Source organism: Pseudophryne corroboree, chromosome 4, assembly GCF_028390025.1.
Source record: "Pseudophryne corroboree isolate aPseCor3 chromosome 4, aPseCor3.hap2, whole genome shotgun sequence".
Taxonomy (NCBI): domain Eukaryota; kingdom Metazoa; phylum Chordata; class Amphibia; order Anura; family Myobatrachidae; genus Pseudophryne; species Pseudophryne corroboree.
This window is the reverse complement of record NC_086447.1, coordinates 929,188,322-929,212,616: the sequence shown is the minus strand read 5'-3', so window position 1 is coordinate 929,212,616 and position 24,295 is coordinate 929,188,322. Positions and strand designations below refer to the sequence as shown.

The following is a 24,295-nucleotide window of genomic DNA, read 5'->3' as shown; positions in this document are numbered from 1 at the left end:
AGCCGCCCAAGATGAGCCCACCTTCCTTGTGGAATGGGCTTTTATTGATTTAGGCTGCGGTAATCCTACCGCAGAATGTGCCAGCCGAATAGTGCTACAAATCCAGCGCGCAATAGACTGCTTAGAAGCAGGAGCACCCAGCTTGTTGGGTGCATGCAGGATAAATAGCTAATCAGTTTTCCTGACTCCAGCCGTCCTGGAAACATAAATTTTCAGGGCCCTGACTACGTCCAGCAACTTGGAATCCTCCAAGTCCCTAGTAGCCGCAAGCACCACAATAGGTTGGTTCAAGTGAAAAGCTGAGACCACCTTCGGGAGAAACTGAGGACGAGTCCTCACCTCTGCCCTATCCATATGGAAAATCAGATAAGGGCTTTTACATGACAAAGCCGCCAATTCTGACACACGCCTGGCCGAGGCCAAGGCCAACAGCATGACCACTTTCCACGTGAGATACTTTAGCTCCACGGTTTTAAGTGGCTCAAACCAATGCGACTTTAGGAAATCCAACACCACGTTGAGATTCCAAGGTGCCACAGGAGGCACAAAAGGAAGCTGAATATGTAGCACTCCTTTAACAAAAGTCTGAACTTCAGGCAGTGAAGCCAGTTCTTTCTGTAAGAAAATCGACAGAGCCGAAATCTGGACCTTGATGGACCCCAATTTGAGGCCCAACGTCACCTGCTTGCAGGAAGTGCAGGAATCAACCTAGTTGAAATTCCTCCGTCGGGGCCTTCATGGCCTCACACCAAGCAACATATTTTCGCCAATGCGGTGATAATATCTTGCGGTGACATCCTTCCTGGCTTTGATCAGGGTAGGGATGACTTCCTCCGGAATACCCTTTTCCTTTAGGATCCGGTGTTCAACCGCCATGCCGTCAAACGCAGCCGCGGTAAGTCTTGGAACAGACAGGGTCCCTGCTGCAGCAGGACTTGTCTGAGCGGCAGAGGCCAAGGGTCCTCTGCCAGCATCTCTTGAAGTTCCGGGTACCAAGCTCTTCTTGGCCAATCCGGAACCACGAGTATGGTTTTCACTCCTCGCCTTCTTATTATTCTCAGTACCTTGGGTATGAGAGGTAGAAGAGGAAACACATAAACCGACTGGTACACCCACGGTGTCACTAGAGCGTCCCCAGCGATCGCCTGAGGGTCCCTTGACCTGGCGCAATATCTTTTCAACTTCTTGTTGAGGCGGGACGCCATCATGTCCACCCGTGGTCATTCCCAACGGTTTACCCGCAGTTGGAAAACTTCTGGATGAAGTCCCCATTCTCCCGGGTGTAGTCGCCCATCGGAGAATCCTTGTGGCTTCTGCCATCGCCATCCTGCTTCTTGTGCCGCCCTGTCTGTTTACATGGGCGACCGCCGTGATGTTGTCTGATTGGATCAGTACCGGCTGGTTCTGAAGCAGGGGCCTTGCTTGGCTTAGGGCATTGTAAATGGCCCTTAGCTCCAGAATATTTTTGTGAAGCGAAATCTCCTTGGAAATTTTTTCCCTGTGTGACTGCACCCCAGCCCCGAAGGCTGGCCTCCGTGGTCACCAGGACCCAGTCCTGTATTCCGAATCTGTGGCCCTCTAGTAGATGAGCCCTCTGCAGCCACCACCGCAGCGACACCCTGTTTCTTGCTGACAGGGTTATCCGCTGTTGTATCAGTAGATGAGACCCGGACCATTTGTCCAACAAGTCCCACTGGAACGTCCTTGCGTGGAACCTTCCGAATGGAATTATGCTTCGTACGAAGCTACCATTTTTCCCAGGACTCGTGTGCATTGATGTACCGACACCTGTCCTGGTTTTAGTATGTCTCTGACTAGAGATGACAACTCCTCTGCTTTTTCCACTGGAAGAAACACTCTTTTCTGGTCTGTGTCCAGAATCATTCCCAGGAACAGAAGACGTGTCGTCGGGACCAGCTGTGACTTTGGAATATCGAGAATCCAGCCGTGCTGTTGTAGCACTTCCCGAGAGAGTGCTACCCACACTCCCAACTGTTCTTTGGACCTCGCCTTTATCCGGAGATCGTCCAAGTACGGGATAATAAAAACTTCCTTATTGCGAAGGAGTATCATCAATTTGGCCATTACCTTGGTAAAGACCGTCGGTGCCGTGGACAACTCCAACGGCAGCGTCTGGAACTGATAGTGACAGTCCTGTACCACACATCTGGGGTACTCCTGGTGAGGAGGGTAAAAGGGGACATGCAGGTACGCATCCTTGATGTCCAGGGAGACCCTGTAATCCCCCTCGTCCAGGCTCGTAATAACCGCCCTGAGCGATTCCATCTTGAACTTGAATCTTCTGATATAAAAGTTCAAGTATTTTAATATTAAGATGGGTCTCACCGAACCGTTCTGTTTCGGTACCACAACCATTGTGGAATAGTAACCCCTTCCTTGCTGAAGGAGGGGCACTTTGACAACCACTTGTTGTGATTATAGTGTTGAATATCCACCAACACCGTCTCCCTGGCAGAGGGAGGTGCCGGTAAGGCAGATTTTAAGAAACGGCGGGGGGAAGAACGTCTCGAACTCCAGCCTGTACCCCTGAGATACTACTTGAAGGACCCAGGGATCCATGTGAGAGAGCCCACTGGGCGCTGAAAATTTCTGAGACGGGCCACCACCGTACCCGGGTCCGCCTGAGCAGCCCCAGCGTCATGCTGTGGACTTACCGGACGCAGGGAGGACTTCTGCTCTTGGGAACTAGCTGTTGCTGCAGCTTTTCCCTCTACCTTTGCCTCTCGGCAGAAAGGATGAGCCTCTAGCCATCTTGCTTTTCTGGGGCCGAAAGGACTGTACTTGATGATACGGTGCTTTCTTTTGCTGTGGGGTAGCCTGTGGCAAAAAAGTCGATTTCCCAGCAGTAGCTGTGGAAACGAGGTCTGAAAGACCATCCCCAAACAGTTTTACCCCCTTATAGGGCAAACTTCCATGTGCCGTTTCGAGTCGGCATCGCCTGACCATTGCCGAGTCCATAACCCCCGTCTGGCGGCAATGGACCTAGCGCTTATTTTTGATGCCAGCCGGCAAATATCCCTCTGTGCATCACGCATGTATAAGACCACGTCTTTTATATGCACTATTGTCAGCAAAATATTGTCCCTATCCATAGTTATTTTCTGACAGGGAATCTGACCACGCAGCGGGAGCACTGCACATCCATGCCGAAGCAATGGCTGGTCGCAATATAATGCCCGAGTGTGTGACTATATCTTTTAGGGTAACCTCCTGCTTTCTATCAGCAGGTTCCTTCAGGGCGGCCGTATCCGGAGACGGTAGTGCCACCTTTTCTGATAAGCGTGTAAGCACTGTATCTACCCTATGGGGTGTTTCCCAACGTGACCTATCCTCTGGCGGGAAAGGGTACGCTGCCAATAACCGTTTAGAAATTATCAATTTCTTACCGGGGGAAGACCACGCTTCCTCACACACCTCATTTAATTTCTCCGATGCAGGAAAAACTACTGGTAGTTTTCTCTCACCAAAACATAATACCCTTTTATGTGGTACCTGGGGTATTATCATAAATTTGTAATACATTTTTCATTGCCTCAATCATGTAACGGGTGGACCTATTTGGAGGGTACACTAGTCTCATCGTCGTCGACACTGGAGTCGGTATCCGTGTCGACATCTGTGTCTGCCATCTGAGGTAGCGGGCGTTTTTAGAGCCCCCCATGACATTTGAGACGCTGGAACAGGCACAAGCTGAGTAGCCGGCTGTTCTGTGTCGTCGACCTTGTGTGTAAGGAGTTGACACTTTCACGTAATCCTTCCATAAGTCCAACCACTCCGGTGTCGACCCCGCAGGGGGGTGACATCACATTTACAGGCATTCTCTCCGCCTCCACATCATTATCCTCCTCATACATGTCGACACAGCCGTACCGACACACAGGGAATGCTCTGACAGAGGACAGGACCCCACAAAGCCCTTTGGGGAGACAGGGGGAGAGTATGCCAGCACACACCAGGGCGCTATATATCACAGGGATATCACCTATAAAGAGTGTTTTCCCTTATAGCTGCCTATATATATATATTGTATACTGCGCCTAAATTGTGCCCCCCCCTCTCTTTTTTAACCCTTGCTGTAGTGTTATTGACTGCAGGGGAGAGCCAGGGAGCTTCCCTCCAGCGGAGCTGTGAGGGAAAATGGCGCCAGTGTGCTGAGGGAGATAGCTCCGCTTCTTTTTCGCGGACTTTTCTCCCGCATTTTTATGGATTCTGGCAGGGGTTAAAAAGCACCTATATAGCCTCTCGGGCTATATATGGTGCCAGTTTGCCAGCCAAGGTGTTAATATTGCTTCTCAGGGCGCCCCCCCCCCCAGCGCCCTGCACCCATCAGTGACCGCAGTGTGTGGTGTGCATGAGGAGCAATGGCGCACAGCTGCAGTGCTGTGCGCTACCTTGGAGAAGACAGAAGTCTTCAGCTGCCGATTTTCTGGACCTCTTCTTGCTTCTGGCTCTGTAAGGGGGACGGCGGCGCGGCTCCGGGAACGGACGACGAGGTCGGGTCCTGTGTTCGATCCCTCTGGAGCTAATGGTGTCCAGTAGCATAAGAAGCCCAAGCTACCACCACTTAGGTAGGTTCGCTTCTTCTCCCCTTAGTCCCTCGATGCAGTGAGCCTGTTGCCAGCAGGTCTCACTGAAAATAAAAAACCTAACATATACTTTCTTCCTAGGAGCTCAGGAGAGCCCCTAGTGTGCATCCAGCTCGGCCGGGCACAGAGAGCTAACTGAGGCTTGAAGGAGGGGCATAGTGGGAGGAGCCAGTGCACACCAGATAGTCTTTCTTTAGAGTGCCCAGTCTCCTGCGGAGCCCGTCTGTTCCCCATGGTCCTTACGGAGTCCCCAGCATCCACTAGGACGTCAGAGAAAACTAAAAAAAAAACTTTATGTCAACCTAGAGTCCCTGTCGACCTACTTACTGTCGACCAATAGTGGTCGACCTAGACACTGTCGACTTAAGTCTAATCTACCTAACATACCACACCCGTCAGTGACTTGTGCCGTGCCTCTTATAGCGGGGCTCTGCAGAGAGTGCGCTCGTGCTGTGGGGCTGATCTGCAATAGGGCACATAGATTTCTGAATGTGAAAATACAATTTGTATACTGTAGGCCTAATTTAGCATGGATCATAGATGTGCGGAAAAACTCACGTCTATGATCCATTACTCTGACATGCCGGGGAGAAGGGGGGGGGGGGGGGGGGGGACACACACACACACACACACACATGCACACATGCCCAGCACAGTGCAACTCCACCACGCATAGCCGATCCAGACTTCCACCCCCGCAACCATGCAAAAGCCTTGCACGCCAGCTTTCGCATGTTTAGGGTAGCCATCTGAATATGCAGCCGAGCTGCGCTGGCAGGTGGCTACCCGTCATGTTTCAGGTCACTGCGACTGTTTGTGACGTCACACAGCCGCTGCGGCCCGCCCCGCAACGGTCTGGACACGCCTGCGACACCCATGGGAATAGGACTTGTGGCATGCCGCCGCAGAGATCCCATGGTAGGTATGCTGACCGCTGGGATCCCCAGCAGCGGTAACGTGTACCCATCCCCGGGTGAAGGGATAGCGGAACACAGAAAGAAGGCTACAACGTACCTTTAGCAAACACACAGGAAACGCAGTGTAATTATATGTAGCAACATTCCCAGGCGCGCGTCATAGGATGTGGGAAGTGGAATAAAGATACGTAATGATAACTATCCGCCACACTTTCTAGCCACGTCTGACTGGCTGATTGCATAGTGACCCCCTCATATTGATTTTGATGACTTAGTCCAGATGTGACTACAGCCGATAGGCAGGCGTTTGTATGGAAGTACATTGTCAGGCATATTAATGATAACTCCTGCACACTTGAGCTGGTATGTGTATAAAGAGTGAAACGCGTGAAACTATAAATGAGGTCCTGTGTGTGGCATTCCAAAGCACCGACGTACTTCACAGAAAGGGTAGTGGAGAAGTGGAATAGCCTCCCATCAGAGGTGGTAGAGGCTCAGACAGTAGAGCAATGTAAGCATGCATGGGATAGACATAACGATCTCCTTACACAGAAATAAGGATCAATCAAGGCTTGAGATAAAAATATGGTAGAAAAAGCGGCAGACTGGATGGGCCAAGTGGTTCCGATCTGCGGTCACATTCTATACACAGCTCTGATTGCTTCTTGCAGTATTATTATACATTATTACACATATGTGACCTGCAGGTGGAGGTGGGAGTGATCTCAGGAGACAGAAACAGGTCAAGAAACACCTAGATCAGAGCATGTATTACAGGCATGTCCAAACGGCGGCCCTCCAGCTGTTGTGAAACTACATATCCCAGCATGCCCTGACACCGTTTTGCTGTCAGAGAATGCTAAAGCTGTGTCAGGGCATGCTGGAATGTGTAGTTCCTCGACAGCTGGAGGGCCGCAGTTTGGACATGCCTGATATATGATGAATTGGAGTGCGCGGTAAAGATGTGCGTGGGGGAGGGGGGGATAGACATTACCTGCTGAACGAGAGAGCGCGCTTCCCTGGACACGTATTCCGGCATGTTGAGCGAGGTGTGGGAGCTAATTCCTGCAGGGTGACAGTCCACCAGAGCCTGAAGGGATGAAGACACAAATCAGTCACTCTCTCATGGGTGAAATCACTATTACACTGTTACTGTATATATTTTCATAAAAAAATTTTTTTGTGGGGATTGGGGGGAGGGGGGGGGGTAGTAACAATTCTCTCTCTTATGACAGGAAATACGCAGGTCATTACACATAGAAAACACAGAAAAAAGCACAAAATTGTATAGTACCAAACCCCCATCCACCGGCAACAGAAAGGTGAATTAATTACAAATGGATACAAAAACTCAATTCAAATGTCGTAGCACAAGAACAGTAGTGCCCTCACGGGAATGTCAGCCAGGTTCCTGAGTACAGAACAGTAGTGCAGGTACGGGATTGTCACCCAGGTTCCTGAGTACAGAACAGTAGTGCAGGTACGGGATTGTCAGCCAGGTTCCTGAGTACAGAACAGTAGTAAAGGTACGGGATTGTCAGCCAGGTTCCTGAGTACAGAACAGTAGTGCAGGTACGGGATTGTCAGCCAGGTTCCTGAGTACAGAACAGTAGTGCCCGCACGGGATTGTCAGCCAGGTTCCTGAGCACAGAACAGTAGTGCCCGCACGGGATTGTCAACCAGGTTCCTGAGTACAGAACAGTAGTGCAGGTACGGGATTGTCAGCCAGGTTCCTGAGTACAGAACAGTAGTGCCGCACGGGATTGTCAACCAGGTTCCCGAGTACAGAACAGTAGTGCCCGCACGGGAATGTCAGCCAGGTTCCCGAGTACAGAACAGTAATGCACGCATGGGATTGTCAGCCAGGTTCCTGAGTACAGAACAGTAGTGCACGCACGGGACTGTCAGCAAGGTTCCTGAGTACAGAGCAGTAGTGCACGTACGGGACTGTCAGCCAGGTTCCTGAGCACAGAACAGTAGTGCCCGTACGGGATTGTCAGCCAGATTCCTGAGTACAGAGCAGTAGTGCCCGCACGGGATTGTCAGCCAGGTTCCAGAGTACAGAACAGTAGTGCCCGCACGGGATTGTCAGCCAGGTTCCCGAGTACAGAACAGTAGTGCACGCACGGGACTGTCAGCCAGGTTCCCGAGTACAGAACAGTAATGCACGCATGGGATTGTCAGCCAGGTTCCCGAGTACAGAACAGTAGTGCCCGCACGGGAATGTCAGCCAGGTTCCCGAGTACAGAACAGTAGTGCACGCACGGGACTGTCACACAGGTTCCGGAGTACAGAACAGTAGTGCCCGCATGGGATTGTCAGCAAGGTTCCTGAGTACATAACAGTAGTGCAGGTACGGGATTGTCAGCAAGGTTCCTGAGTACAGAGCAGTAGTGCACGTACGGGACTGTCAGCCAGGTTCCGGAGCACAGAACAGTAGTGCCCGTACGGGATTGTCAGCCAGGTTCCTGAGTACAGAGCAGTAGTGCCCGCACGGGATTGTCAGCCAGGTTCCAGAGTACAGAACAGTAGTGCCCGCACGGGATTGTCAGCCAGGTTCCCGAGTACAGAACAGTAGTGCACGCACGGGACTGTCACACAGGTTCCTGAGTACAGAACAGTAGTGCCCGCACGGGATTGTCAGCCAGGTTCCTGAGCACAGAACAGTAGTGCCCGTACGGGATTGTCAGCCAGGTTCCTGAGCACAGAACAGTAGTGCCCGTACGAGATTGTCAGCCAGGTTCCTGAGTACAGAGCAGTAGTGCCCGTACGGGATTGTCAGCCAGGTTCCTGAGCACAGAACAGTAGTGCCCGCACGGGATTGTCAGCCAGGTTCCCGAGTACAGAACAGTAGTGCACGCACGGGACTGTCACACAGGTTCCTGAGTACAGAACAGTAGTGCCCGCACGGGATTGTCAGCCAGGTTCCTGAGTACAGAACAGTAGTGCACGCACATGATTGTCAGCCAGGTTCCTGAGTACAGAACAGTAGTGCCCACACGGGATTGTCAGCCAGGTTCCTGAGTACAGAGCAGTAGTGCACGCACGGGATTGTTAGCCAGGTACCTGAGTACAGAACAGTAGTGCACGCACGGGATTGTTAGCCAGGTTCCTGAGTACAGGACAGTAGTGCCCACAGGTATTGTCAGCCAGGTTCCTGAGTACAGAGCAGTAGTGCACGTACAGGACTGTCAGCCAGGTTCCTGAGCACAGAACAGTAGTGCCCGCACGGGATTGTCAGCCAGGTTCCCGAGTACAGAACAGTAGTGCCCGCACGGGATTGTCAGCCAGGTTCCCGAGTACAGAACAGTAGTGCACGCACGATACTGTCACACAGGTTCCTGAGTACAGAACAGTAGTGCCCGCACGGGATTGTCAGCCAGGTTCCTGAGTACAGAACAGTAGTGCCCGTACGGGATTGTCAGCCAGGTTCCTGAGCACAGAACAGTAGTGCCCGTACGGGATTGTCAGCCAGGTTCCTGAGCACAGAACAGTAGTGCCCGTACGGGATTGTCAGCCAGGTTCCTGAGCACAGAACAGTAGTGCCCGTACGGGATTGTCAGCCAGGTTCCTGAGCACAGAACAGTAGTGCCCGTACGGGATTGTCAGCCAGGTTCCTGAGCACCGAACAGTAGTGCCCGTACGGGATTGTCAGCCAGGTTCCTGAGCACAGAACAGTAGTGCCCGTACAGGATTGTCAGCCAGGTTCCTGAGTACAGAACAGTAGAGCTCGCACGGGATTGTCAGCCAGGTTCCTGAGTACAGAACAGTAGTGCACGCACATGATTGTCAGCCAGGTTCCTGAGTACAGAACAGTAGTGCCCGTACGGGATTGTCAGCCAGGTTCCGGAGTACAGAACAGTAGTGCCCGCACGGGATAGTCAGCCAGGTTCCCGAGTACAGAGCAGTAGTGCCCGCACGGGATAGTCAGCCAGGTTCCTGAGCACAGAACAGTAGTGCCCGTACGGGATTGTCATCCAGGTTCTCGAGTACAGAGCAGTAGTGCCCGCACGGGATTGTCAGCCAGGTTCCCGAGTACAGAACAGTAGTGCCTGTACGGGATTTTCAGCCAGGTTCCCGAGTACAGAGCAGTAGTGCCCGCACGGGATTGTCAGCCAGGTTCCAGAGTACAGAACAGTAGTGCCCGCACGGGGTTGTCAGCCAGGTTCCTGAGTACAGAGCAGTAGTGCACGCACGGGATTGTCAGCCAGGTACCTGAGTACAGAACAGTAGTGCACGCACGGGATTGTCAGCCAGGTTCCTGAGTACAGGACAGTAGTGCCCACAGGTATTGTCAGCCAGGTTCCTGAGTACAGAACAGTAGTGCCCGCATGGGATTGTCAGCCAGGTTCCTGAGTACAGAACAGTAGTGCCCGCACGGGATTGTCAGCCAGGTTCCTGAGCACAGAACAGTAGTGCCCGTACGGGATTGTCATCCAGGTTCCCGAGTACAGAGCAGTAGTGCCCGCACGGGATTGTCAGCCAGGTTCCCGAGTACAGAACAGTAGTGCCCGTACGGGATTGTCAGCCAGGTTCCCGAGAAAATAGCAGTAGTGCCCGCACGGGATTGTCAGCCAGGTTCCTGAGTACAGAACAGTAGTGCAGGTACGGAATTGTCGCCTGGTTCCTGAGTACAGAACAGTAGTGCACGCACGGAATTGTCGCCTGGTTCCCGAGTACAGAAGAGTAGTGCACGCACGGAATTGTCGCCAGGTTCCCGAGTACAGAACAGTAGTGCCCACATGGGATTGTCGCCCAGGTTCCCGAGTACAGAACAGTAGTGCCCGCACGGGATTGTCAGCCAGGTTCCTGAGTACAGAGCAGTAGTGCAGGCACGGGATTGTCAGCCAGGTTCCTGAGTACAGAACAGTAGTGCAGGAACGGGATTGTCAGCCAGGTTCCTGAGTACAGAACAGTAGTGCCCGCACGGGATTGTCAGCCAGGTTCCTGAGTACAGAACAGTAGTGCCCGCACGGGATTGTCACCCAGGTTCCAGAGTACAGAACAGTAGTGCCCGCACGGGATTGTCACCCAGGTTCCTGAGTACAGAACAGTAGTGCACGCACGGGATTGTCAGCCAGGTTCCTGAGTACAGAACAGTAGTGCACGCTCAGGATTGTCAGCCAGGTTCCTGAGTACAGAGCAGTAGTGCACGCACGTGATTGTCAGCCAGGTTCCTGAGTACAGAACAGTAGTGCCCGCACGGGATTGTCAGCCAGGTTCCTGAGTACAGAACAGTAGTGCACGCTCAGGATTGTCAGCCAGGTTCCTGAGTACAGAGCAGTAGTGCCCGCACGGGATTGTCAGCCAGGTTCCTGAATACAGAACAGTAGTGCCCGCACGGGATTGTCAGCCAGGTTCCTGATTACAGAACAGTAGTGCCCGCACGGGATTGTCAGCCAGGTTCCCGAGTACAGAACAGTAGTGCCCGCACGGGATTGTCAGCCAGGTTCCAGAGTACAGAACAGTAGTGCCCGCACGGGGTTGTCAGCCAGGTTCCTGAGTACAGAGCAGTAGTGCACGCACGGGATTGTCAGCCAGGTTCCCGAGTACAGAACGGTAGTGCCCGCACGGGATTGTCAGCCAGGTTCCCGAGTACAGAACAGTAGTGCCCGCATGGGGTTGTCAGCCAGGTTCCTGAGTACAGAACAGTAGTGCACGTACGGGATTGTCAACCAGGTTCCTGAGCACAGAACAGTAGTGCGAGCACGGGATTGTCAGCCAGGTTCCTGAGCACAGAACAGTAGTGCACGCACGGGACTGTCAGCCAGGTTCCTGAGCACAGAACAGTAGTGCACGCACGGGACTGTCAGCCAGGTTCCTGAGCACAGAACAGTAGTGCACGCGCGGGATTGTCAGCCAGGTTCCTGAGCACAGAACAGTAGTGCCCGTACGGGATTGTCAGCCAGGTTCCTGAGTACAGAGCAGTAGTGCACGCACGGGATTGTCAGCCAGGTTCCTGAGTACAGAACAGTAGTGCCCGCATGGGATTGTCAGCCAGGTTCCTGAGTACAGAAAAGTAGTGCACGCATTACGCTGTACTGGAGGGATGCATTTATTTCCCGGCTGCCAGAGGTCATGTGACCAACGCCGGAATCCCGACACCACCCGGAAGACAGACGTCTGCCGCCATACCAAACGAAAGTATAGGGGTAACTTTTAGGGTTAGGATTAGGCACTAGCAGGGGTTAGTAAGAGGCACTAGGGTGAGGAGGCGGGGGTAGGGGGTCTTAGGGTGAAGATTACTTACCCCCTCTGACGACTGTATCTTCAAGGTCAGGATGCCAGTTTCAGTCATGTGACTGCTGACATCCCGACAACCCGAATATCATACTGAATCCGTACTAGAGGAAAATTCTTACTGGCACTGGGAGGACAAGACACTCCCTATGTAATAATGAATGGAGGCAGCAGGAAGCCACAGACTGAGAGTTATATAGTGGGAGGAGCAGGGTCCCCAGCAGCACAGAGTATATCAGGGGATGAGTGATGTGTCAGTGAGGACAGGGCTGCATGTGACAGGGGCAGTGACACGCACGGGATTGTCAGCCAGGTTCCTGAGTACAGAACAGTAGTGCCCGCACGGGATTGTCACACAGGTTCCAGAGTACAGAACAGTAGTGCCCGCACGGGATTGTCACCCAGGTTCCTGAGTACAGAACAGTAGTGCCCGCACGGGATTGTCAGCCAGGTTCCTGATTACAGAACAGTAGTGCCCGCACGGGATTGTCAGCCAGGTTCCTGAGTACAGAGCAGTAGTGCCCGCACGGGATTGTCACCCAGGTTCCTGAGTACAGAACAGTAGTGCCCGCACGGGATTGTCAGCCAGGTTCCTGAGTACAGAACAGTAGTGCCCGCACGGGATTGTCAGCCAGGTTCCTGAATACAGAACAGTAGTGCCCGCACGGGATTGTCAGCCAGGTTCCTGAGTACAGAACAGTAGTGCCCGCACGGGATTGTCACACAGGTTCCTGATTACAGAACAGTAGTGCCCGCACGGGATTGTCAGCCAGGTTCCTGAGTACAGAACAGTAGTGCCCGCACGGGATTGTCAGCCAGGTTCCTGAATACAGAACAGTAGTGCCCGCACGGGATTGTCAGCCAGGTTCCTGAGTACAGAACAGTAGTGCCCGCACGGGATTGTCAACCAGGTTCCCGAGTACAGAACAGTAGTGCAGGTACGGGATTGTCAGCCAGGTTCCCGAGTACAGAACAGTAGTGCCCGCACGGGATTGTCAGCCAGGTTCCAGAGTACAGAACAGTAGTGCCCGCACGGGATTGTCACACAGGTTCCTGATTACAGAACAGTAGTGCCCGCACGGGATTGTCAGCCAGGTTCCTGATTACAGAACAGTAGTGCCCGCACGGGATTGTCAGCCAGGTTCCTGAGTACAGAACAGTAGTGCCCGCATGGGATTGTCAGCCAGGTTCCTGATTACAGAACAGTAGTGCCCGCACGGGATTGTCAGCCAGGTTCCTGAGTACAGAGCAGTAGTGCCCGCACGGGATTGTCACACAGGTTCCTGATTACAGAACAGTAGTGCCCGCACGGGATTGTCAGCCAGGTTCCTGATTACAGAACAGTAGTGCCCGCACGGGATTGTCAGCCAGGTTCCTGAGTACAGAACAGTAGTGCCCGCATGGGATTGTCAGCCAGGTTCCTGATTACAGAACAGTAGTGCCCGCACGGGATTGTCAGCCAGGTTCCTGAGTACAGAACAGTAGTGCCCGCACGGGATTGTCAGCCAGGTTCCTGAGTACAGAACAGTAGTGCCCGCACGGGATTGTCAGCCAGGTTCCTGAGTACAGAACAGTAGTGCCCGCACGGGATTGTCAGCCAGGTTCCTGATTACAGAACAGTAGTGCCCGCACGGGATTGTCAGCCAGGTTCCCGAGTACAGAACAGTAGTGCCCGCACGGGATTGTCAGCCAGGTTCCTGAGTACAGAGCAGTAGTGCCCGCACGGGATTGTCACACAGGTTCCTGATTACAGAACAGTAGTGCCCACACGGGATTGTCAGCCAGGTTCCTGAGTACAGAACAGTAGTGCCCGCACGGGATTGTCAGCCAGGTTCCTGATTACAGAACAGTAGTGCCCGCACGGGATTGTCAGCCAGGTTCCTGAGTACAGAACAGTAGTGCCCGCATGGGATTGTCAGCCAGGTTCCTGATTACAGAACAGTAGTGCCCGCACGGGATTGTCAGCCAGGTTCCTGAGTACAGAACAGTAGTGCCCGCACGGGATTGTCAGCCAGGTTCCTGAGTACAGAACAGTAGTGCCCGCACGGGATTGTCAGCCAGGTTCCCGAGTACAGAGCAGTAGTGCATGCACGGGATTGTCAGCCAGGTTCCTGAGTACAGAACAGTAGTGCCCGCACGGGATTGTCAGCCAGGTTCCTGAGTACAGAACAGTAGTGCCCGCACGGGATTGTCAGCCAGGTTCCTGAGTACAGAACAGTAGTGCCCGCATGGGATTGTCAGCCAGGTTCCTGAGTACAGGACAGTAGTTCCCACAGGTATTGTCAGCCAGGTTCCTGAGTACAGAACAGTAGTGCCCGCACGGGATTGTCAGCCAGGTTCCCGAGTACAGAGCAGTAGTGCATGCACGGGATTGTCAGCCAGGTTCCTGAGTACAGAACAGTAGTGCCCGTACGGGATTGTCAGCCATGTTCCTGAGTACAGAACAGTAGTACCCGCATGGGATTGTCAGCCAGGTTCCTGAGTACAGAAAAGTAGTGCACGCATTACACTGTACTGGAGGGATGCATTTATTTCCCGGCTGCCAGAGGTCATGTGACCAACGCAGGAATCCCGACACCACCCGGAAGACAGACGTCTGCCGCCATACCAAACGAAAGTATAGGGGTAACTTTTAGGGTTAGGATTAGGCACTAGCAGGGGTTAGTAAGAGGCACTAGGGTGAGGAGGCGGGGGGGGTATTAGGGTGAAGATTACTTACCCCCTCTGACGTCTGTATCTTCAAGGTCAGGATGCCAGTCTCAGTCATGTGACTGCTGACATCCCGACAACCCGAATATCATACTGAATCCGTACTAGAGGAAAATTCTTACTGGCACTGGGAGGACAAGACACTCCCTATGTAATAATGAATGGAGGCAGCAGGAAGCCACAGACTGAGAGTTATATAGTGGGAGGAGCAGGGTCCCCAGCAGCACAGAGTATATCAGGGGATGAGTGATGTGTCAGTGAGGACAGGGCTGCATGTGACAGGGGCAGTGACATGATGTGAGGAGGGGAATGGAGGCAGCAGGAAGCCACAGACTGAGAGTTATACAGTGGGAGGAGCAGGGTCCCCAGCAGCACAGAGTATATCAGGAGATGAGGGATGTGTCAGTGAGGACAGGGCTGCATGTGACAGGGGCAGTGACATGATGTGAGGAGGGGAATGGAGGCAGCAGGAAGCCACAGACTGAGAGTTATACAGTGGGAGGAGCAGGGTCCCCAGCAGCACAGAGTATATCAGAAGATGAGTGATATGTCAGTGAGGACAGGGCTGCATGTGACAGGGGCAGTGACATGATGTGAGGAGGGGAATGGAGTCAGCAGGAAGCCAAAGACTGATAGTTATATAGTGGGAGGAGCAGTGTCCCCAGCAGTACAGAGTACATCAGGAGATGAGTGATGTGTCAGTGAGGACAGGGGCAGTGACATGATGTGAGGAGGGGAATGGAGGCAGCAGGAAGCCACAGACTGATAGTTATATAGTGGGAGGAGCAGTGTCCCCAGCAGTACAGAGTATATCAGGAGATGAGTGATGTGTCAGTGAGGACAGGGCTGCATGTGACAGGGGCAGTGATGTGAGGAGGGGAATGGAGGAGGGGAATGGAGGCAGCAGGAAGCCACAGACTGACCGTTATATAGTGAGAGGAGCAGGATCGGAGGCAGCCGAGAGGAGGGGAATGGAGGCAGCAGGAAGCCACAGACTGACCGTTATATAGTGAGAGGAGCAGGATCCCCAGCAGTACAGAGTATATCAGGAGATGAGTGATGTGTCAGTGAGGACAGGGCTGCATGTGACCGGGGCAGTGACATGATGTGAGGAGGGGAATGGAGGCAGCAGGAAGCCACAGACTGAGAGTTATACAGTGGGAGGAGCAGGGTCCCCAGCAGCACAGAGTATGTCAGGAGAGGAGTGATGTGTCAGTGAGGACAGGGCTGCATGTGACAGGGGCAGTGACATGATGTGAGGAGGGGAATGGAGGCAGCAGGAAGCCACAGACTGAGAGTTATATAGTGGGAGGAGCAGGGTCTCCAGCAGCACAGAGTATGTCAGGAGAGGAGTGATGTGTCAGTGAGGACAGGGCTGCATGTGACAGGGGCAGTGACTTGATGTGAGGAGGGGAATGGAGGCAGCAAGAAGTTACAGACTGAGAGTTATATAGTGGGAGGAGCAGGGTCCCCAGCAGCACAGAGTACTGATATTTGGCAGCTATGAAAGTGCTACAGGTACACTATCGGGCCCAACATAATGCCAAACAAAACAACGTTTATATATTTTAATGGGTTACAACAAAGTGACTTTATTATTCTGTTCTAAAGAATGTGTGTGGTCATATTGCTCACAGAGCAGATCACTGTGCTATGACCATAGCAGAATACATGAGTCGTATGCAGTGAGACATCGGTAGTACTGTATAACTGGGTAATGCTCGTTATACTTTTTAGGAAGATAAGCAGGTATAGGGAGAGATTTATCAAAACTTGGAGAGAGAAAAAAAGTGGAGAGAGATAAAGTATCAGCCAATCAGCCCCTAACTGCCATGTTACAGGCTGTTTGAAAAATGACAGAAGCTGATTGGCTGGTACTTTATCTCTCTCTCTCTAAGCTCTGATAAACTTCTACCAATAATGTGATACACCAGCGTCCCGCACACTTTCTTTGCTGTAACATCTCCGCACCATAAATTATGCACACCGTCAATACGTGCCACATACATGTAGATGCATACAGTTCATTACAGAGTATGACCAATGCCTGCAAGAACAGAACTCTGAGGCGGCCAGCATGATAAATCAGATAACCTTAACTTTCATCTTCCGTCCCTATATATCAGAGGTTACCCAGAAATAGCCGGGAAGCTGCTGGTGCAGCCGAATGTGTAATGTAAGATACTTCCTATGCATGTCTGTAACTGCTTTCCCAGCAATATTATGTAACCGTGTGCTGCTGCTGTACCCTCTAGTGAGGAATAAGGATACTAGCAATGGTTCAAGGTCACAGATCTCTGTACCGACCAAGGAACACAACCCAGGTGACAGCGGCAGGTGAGTTACGGAGGTGCGCTTGGTTCAGGAGGCAGAGACGTTTGTTTTGTGGGATGTTACGATTTCCTATGCTGTAATCAGTAGATCCCTGTTACTGCTATACAAGTAACTGTTAAGAAATAAACTAAGGGGTATATTCAATTGAAGTCGGATCCATTCCAACATTCATTTGTCAGAATGGATCCGACCAAGGCTATTCAATGCAATCTCAAGTCGAATTGAGATGCGGGAAGGGGGGGGGGGTTTGACGGGGGAGAGCAGCGGACAGACGGGGGAGAGCTGCAGTAGCCAGCGAAGCCGGAGGATGTGTCACAGCAGCCTCTCACGGCAGCGTCCACCTAGCTCCAGCAAGCGAGGTCTCGCTTGCTTGAGCCGGGTGGACGCTGCCGTGAGCGGCGGCTGTGACATCCTCCAGGGGCTGCTTTCCCCCGTCTCTGCTCCCGCATCTCAATTCTACTTTTTTTAAAGTCGAATTGAGATGGTCGAAAAGGGGGCCAAAACCGACACAAGCACGCGGATCGGCAGCTATTGCACCAATCTACGTGCTTTTCGACAAGTCGAATTACTTGACTTGTCGAATAATTTGGGGTTAGATTGAATAGGTCGGTAATTGAATATACCCCTAATCAGGTACGGACAGAAGCTTGAGGCCAATTGAATCTGTCACAACACTCAAAATACCTACAAAAATTTACCAAATCCAGACAAGGTCAAATTACGGACATTTAAATTGTCGACAGGTCAAAAAGACGACACAAGTTTTTCATTATTATTTTTTGCGTGTGTGTATATCGACATAGGTCGACATGGACGCCGTATAAGTACTGCTGTGCTCACCATGCTTAGTGGCACGGTGCCACGCTGCGCTCGACACACTATTATATTCCCCCTCCAGGTCCACTGGAATAGTAAAGTATGAACAAGTCTGTTTAAATCAAAAAATCATGAAAAACTCATGACGACTTTTTGACCTGTCGACATTTTAAATGTTGGTATTTTGACCTTGTCGGTATTTTGACCGTGTCTGGATTTTGACCTTGTCAGGATTTTGATTGTAGGTAAACTGACCGCATCCCGTATCATACAGCCCATTAAAAACCTTTGTAATCTGGCAGAACCATTATGCAATAGATAGCACCTATTGCATGTACCCAATAAAGTGGTCTATTCAATCGGACGCTAACGGCGAGATGTGTCAGAATGACAAAAACGTCACATTTGCTCACTCCCATCTCGCAGATTATTGTGCGCCAGTGCCCCCATAAGAGCAGTATATGTACACATCTTCTCGCAGCTAATTACATTAACCCCCAAGACAGTACACTCATGCGACAATATGGATGCATTCTAGAGCAGTTATTTGTGATTTAGATGGTTCAAAAATGTCAAGAGTAGTGCACCATTATCCTGGGGCCCCAAGAGAATCCTATTCATCAGATTTGGGGACCCCATATGCAGCTGTAACCCATAGAGGTCACACAGAGGATCCACAGTCATACCTTTCTGGTGAGAAGCTCAAAGAGAAGTGCACCGAGGCTCCACCAGTCACATGCCTCCGTCTCCTCCGCTATACCTCCAATCTCTGAAAACAAGAGATTTACACTCATTATCGGCAGGAACAAAACATGCTTAGAAAGTGTAAATTGCGTCTAGAAAGCGCTGGCAGCCATTATCCTTACTGAACCGTAATGCCAATTAATTCTGGGCAAGTGACATGACTGGGGCACTTCAAGCTCCAGAACGGATAGGCTGTAGCGTCGGCTACTGCCTCCGCCGACAAAATGGAGGATCCCACCATGTGCGTTGGAATACTACTAACCCAATCTTTCATATACACATTTCTACCACAGGTTCCATCACTCACATTAACATCATTTGTAGTACATTCCATCAGGATTTACACCCCTTTCTCTGCACGTTGCAGCTATCGCCCACCTGGGCAACCCAAACAATTTCTGGAACAGTTTTCTGCCTGGCTTCCTCTTATCCTCTGACATCTCCACCATCATCATGAGTGATTTCACTATTGCTATTGATAGTCTACAATCCCCTCATGCCTCCAATCTCCTCTCTCTAAGCTCCTCTCTGGTCTCTCACAATGGACCGACTCCTCTACTCATCAGGAGGGCCACTGCCCTGATCCAGACTATGCTCAGTTTCTGAATTCACTAACACCCCTTTTCCTCTCTCAGATCACAACCTTATCACCTGCATGCTCTCCTCCGTGTCTTCACACTCAATGTCACTGAAGTCCTCCGTGCCTCCTCTGACCCACAGAAATATTAACACAATTAGTCTTCAAGAACTTTCCACCTCACTCCAGCAACTGCTTTCACCTATTTCTGCATTCACCTCACCTGAGATGGCTGTATCACACCTGAACCAGACTCTAGAGATAGCCCTTGATGAAGTGCCTCCAGCTACCCATCACACTCCACGTAGACTTAGAAGTCAACAGTGGTGCTCTAAATTAACAAGACACCTACAAAAACTAACAAAGTTGAACATCAGTGGCGTAAATGTCGTATATAAGACCACCTACCACTCCTACAGTAATGCCCTGGACACTGCCAAACAAACATAACTCCAAACTCATGTTTGCTCAAGTCTCTAACCAGAAGCAACCTTTTAATACATTTAAATCACTTCTTATCCCTTCCTCACCAATCCCACCAACCACTATCAGTGCGCAAGATCTTGCTTCCTACTTCAAGAACAAGATTGATAAGATCCGAAATTAAATTGTATGCTCTTCCACAGCCAGTGACCTGCTCTATTCCCTACCAGAACCCTCCAACACCTTCTCTTCATTTGATCCCACAAGTGAAGATGAAGTATCTGCACTCTTCTCATCCTGCTTCTCTACAACCTCTCCTCTTTATCCTATATCCTCACAAATCAGTAAATCTCGGTTTCCTCTTCTCATCCAAACCCTAACATCGGTAATCTCTCTCTCTACTGGTACCTTTCCTTCTCTGTATGCACTGATTACTCCCATTCTGAAAATTGAGACCCTAACTCTATAATTACCGTCCCATCTCTCATCTCCCATGCCCCTCCAAGCTACTTGAGAGACTTGCCTACACTCACCTCACACACTTTCTTAACTCACACAGCCTACTGGACCCACTTCAGTCAGAATTTCATGCCCAACACTCCACAGAGGCAGCACTGACTAAGGTAGTGAATGATTTGGTCACTGCTAAATCTAAAGGCCATTACTCACTACCTATTCTTCTAGATCTCTCTGCTACTTTTGACTCAGTTGACCATTCTCTTCTCATACAAACACTACAATCCCTAGGTCTTCAGGACACAGCCCTTTCTTGGTTCTCATACTACCTAATTGCTCCTTAAGGATCCACTTCTCTGAATCCACCTCCTCTTCGCTGCCTCTATCAGAGTACCGGAAGGCCATATCATACAGCCCACCAAGAACCTTTGCAATCTAGCAGGACCATTATGCAATAGATAACACCTACTTGCCTATTATTATTATTACATTCTATTTATAAGGCGCCACATGTGTTTTGCAGCGCCGTACAAAGGACAGTACAGGGAGACAAAACATAGCATTACAGTAAATAAATAACAGAAATAGAGTACAGGAGTGTAAGCTTGTGAGCAGGGCCTTCCTACCTCTGTCTGTCTGTTATTAACCAGTTTAATTACTGTAGTTTCCAACCGTAAAGCGCAATGGAATTTGCTGCGCTATATAAGAAACGTAATAACAGGATGTTAAACAAACCGGGTTTAACCCCGATTTCTGTGGCAGTCCTAAAAGTATTGCTCAAAGCCACCGGTGATCAGTGGCATTGACAAACCTCCCGTTAGTAAATCTATCCATTGGTTTTGTGGTTGCGGTGGGGGAGTAAGATTTACAAACAGCACATCAAAGTGCAAGAAAATGTGCGGTTTATAGTAAATCTACCCCGCAGTTTGTTCCCACTTGTTTTTAGATTGTACTTTCTTTTATTTATAACAATCAAACAAGTAATATAAATGTGTAAAGAATGAAATGATAGTAAGACAAGTATATAAGTGACATGTTGTTTAACGAAGACTATATTGTAAGCCGTGCCATATATATTATACAGAACACCTTAGATAAGTAGCAGCGGGGTGTTCCTACATCAATTACTGCATATGTTTTGTTCAAAAGTTCATGTCCGGAAAAGTGACGTTTTACTATTTTGTTTTATGTTCCACTACAGTCTGAACTTAACCTCTGACTGAGCCACCCAACATGTTTAACTAATGGAATTTCAGATACATTTATTACCAGTTACTTATATAGGACACACATATTCCGCAGCGCTTTACAGAGAATATTTGCCCATTCACATCAGCCCCTGCCCCAGTGGAGCTTACATTCTATATTCCCTACCACATGTACACGCACACACATTCACACTAGGGTTAATTTTTGTTGGAAGCCAATTAACCTACCAGAATATTTTTGGATTGTGGGAGGAAACCGGAGTACCCGGAGGAAACCCACGCAGGTACGGGGAGAATATACAAACTCCACACAGTTAAGGCCATGGTGGGAATGGAACCCATGACCTCAGTGCTGTGAGGCAGTAATGCTAACCACTACACCATCCGTGCTGCCCTATACCATTACACCATCCGTACATTGTATCAGCGTCAGGTACCAGCGTCAATACCAATACTGATCGTTATGAATGAAGTACATAGTATAAAGCCTGTCCCGCCAGCACTGACACATAATTGTGTATATGTATAGGGATAAATACTGTATAGGTACAGCTCACACTTCCACCTACAGCTTCTCCGACTTGGAACGAGTTCAGTATTCTAAGGAACACACGGATTCCAAACATATTATCTGCATGTGTACCTATTAATGTTTCACAAGTGCTGGCATGGTCGGCCGTGTATTGGGGACCTCTATCAGCCTGCATGTCTGTACACCGCGCAGAGTGGCCGCCACACAAAGCCAGTCATTCACATATATTAGGAAACTGGCTAGAAGTAAAACTTTTTCTTAAACTAAAACTAGAGATGTAAAATTGATACAAACACAGAAAGGATTGCGTTACTCTGTACTTAACGTCAAATACACAAATGTTTCTATAAGTATACAGTCCGATACATAATAACAAGATAGCAGCCATTTACGAGGTCATAAAAAAAAATGGAGATACAAATGTTTTATTGCTGTGTAACAAAATAAAGGTGATCGTTTATTTCTCACACATCCCTGAAAATCAGAAAAAGTGTCCAATGAAGTTGCATTTTTTTGATCTCTCTAATCTAATTAACGTGTAATTATTTTGTCTTTCTTCTCAAGCCATGTCAGCCCCCATCCCCCCGGGCGTAGCCGCTAGGTAGGGGCCCAATGTCACTACTTTCAGAACTTGTTCCCTGTATCTTACCGATATTACAGCAATAACTTAAGTTATATTTGTCTCACAGAAACCAATCAGCTTCCAGCTACTACGTATCAATAACATTCTATAACACGACAGCTAGAGAGGCTGACGGACGGGTGCGTCCCAGTAAGCGGTCATGCGGTCACCAGGGTAATTCCCCTCCGCCATGTTTCATAAGTCTATGGAAAACGGTCACTTATTTATAGAACGGCCGGGGTCCTGGGGCGGAATGTGACTACAACTAACCTATAACCCCGAGGCATGTGAGCAGCAGATAAAACAAATATTGTATTAATTAGAAAGAGGAGACAGGTGGACGATGTTTTGGAGACAAATGTGAGAGATAAGAGGTCCCGGGGGGCAGGTAACGGGGAAGCAAAGGATTGTTTGTACAGGAGTGAATCATTTTCATCCTAACTTACTGATAAACTTTACTCCTCATCACAAACTACCCCCCCCCCCCCCACGCCCACCCCTCCAAATACATCACAAACTATCGAAACGTCCTTTTATTTACCAAACACAAAGGCTGTCACAGGTCTGACAGGAACAGAAGCCGGGTCACATCACAGCGCTGCTGCTTGTGCCCTTTAATTTTGTGTTGTGTGCGTTTAAAATGTAAGGCAATATTGCTGGCAAATACACAAAGCCATTCTTTCAAGTTGTGTCACCAATTTTATGGACATTGAATGATTTATAAGTCGTCGTTTCCCCTGTGAGTTTGGGAAAAGAAAAAAAAAAAAAAAAAATCAAAAAAAGTAAGTTATCGTGGACGGGCAGAGTGATTTGGTTTGGAAATCCATCAAAGCGAGTCGTAGGCAAGACTTTAAAGGGCCGGGGAACTGTTTGGTTAACGCGAGTGGCTATATATTGCAGGATGAGCCTCGCCTGGAACACACCAGAGAATAACACAGGATTCCAAGCCCTTTATGTAGCCTGCAACAGGGAGCAGAACTTCTAATGGTAACGGTCTGCAGGTCTTATTATGAAGTGAAACTTCTTTTGTCACAGAGAAGGTAAAAGTTAGCTACAGAGTGCCACCTGCTGGCCATGTGTGGCAGATGCCAGTGCCACACACCCACTTTGAGACGTGTTCCAGGAACTGGCATTTTAGTGCAGTGTAAACCTAAATGAGATCATTTTCTGGGGGGGGGGGATCCATCATTAGTTACACCGCATGTACTGTATGTCAGATTGGAATTAATTCACAGACGCACAAATTATTTATTCTAAAAGCAGAAACAATAAAAGAAATCGAGGCACTTTCGTCAATATGAAACCAACTAAGTTGCTCACTGCAAACTGCCATATCTACAGTATGTCAATGTCTTTATCAGATCTATAGTCGCTGGCTTTATCCAATAAACAGAATGTCCAGCATGACCCTAAGCTAACATGCAGGTTTGTTAGCCGATCACACCTCCATTCTGAATAAATGATGATTGCACAACCAGTGCTTAATGCAACCTTTATTATAATCATCAGGAACACTTGTGTATTATAAAGAATAACGCCCCCATTCGTATTCCAGTGATATTGCTGACAACTCAGATCTATAATGGCAAGTGACTGGCTAAATCTTTATAAATTACATTTGGTGACATATTATACTAAGTAGATTGCTTACAGACATTTACACATTTATATCCGGGGTCCTGTATGGTGATACAGAACTGAAGCAATGGAAGAATAATTCACGGTTGTCCCAATCTCAAATACTGACATAGCGTGCCGCAGTATATCAGCGCAGTGTACTGTATGCGTGTACTGCGGTGTGCGCGGGGGGGGGGGGGGGGGGGGGGGGGGACAGAGAGTGCGGACAAAGCTCTTTGTAGGTTTTATGAGATCTAGAGGTATGAGACCTTTTACCTCGATTTTTGGGACCTGGCTTTTTACAGATAAGACGTTGTTCCGCAATTTGGTTCAACAGATATTTAAATGAGCAAAATGACATTTTAAAAGCAACGCGTGTTCTTCTTTGCTGCTACGGACGCTTCCCTCTATAACATGTTTATCAGCGCTCCTCACAGTGACTATAGAAACACATGGGGTGATGCAGGCTCGGTTAATGCTCGCTGGCCGTGAC

General features: G+C 49.7%; 1 protein-coding gene across 1 annotated transcript in view; it reads right to left on the bottom strand.

Annotated features, from left to right (window-relative positions):
* The window catches only part of RPS6KC1 (ribosomal protein S6 kinase C1), a 315,485-nt gene that overhangs the window by 16,321 nt on the left and 274,869 nt on the right, over positions 1 to 24,295 (bottom strand). Inside the window, exons 14-15 of the mRNA XM_063919063.1 lie at positions 18,310 to 18,392; positions 6,519 to 6,614 (exon numbers count right to left, since the gene is read on the bottom strand). Coding sequence (XP_063775133.1) covers positions 6,519 to 6,614; positions 18,310 to 18,392 — 179 coding nt within the window. The remainder of the gene's footprint in view (positions 1 to 6,518; positions 6,615 to 18,309; positions 18,393 to 24,295) is intronic.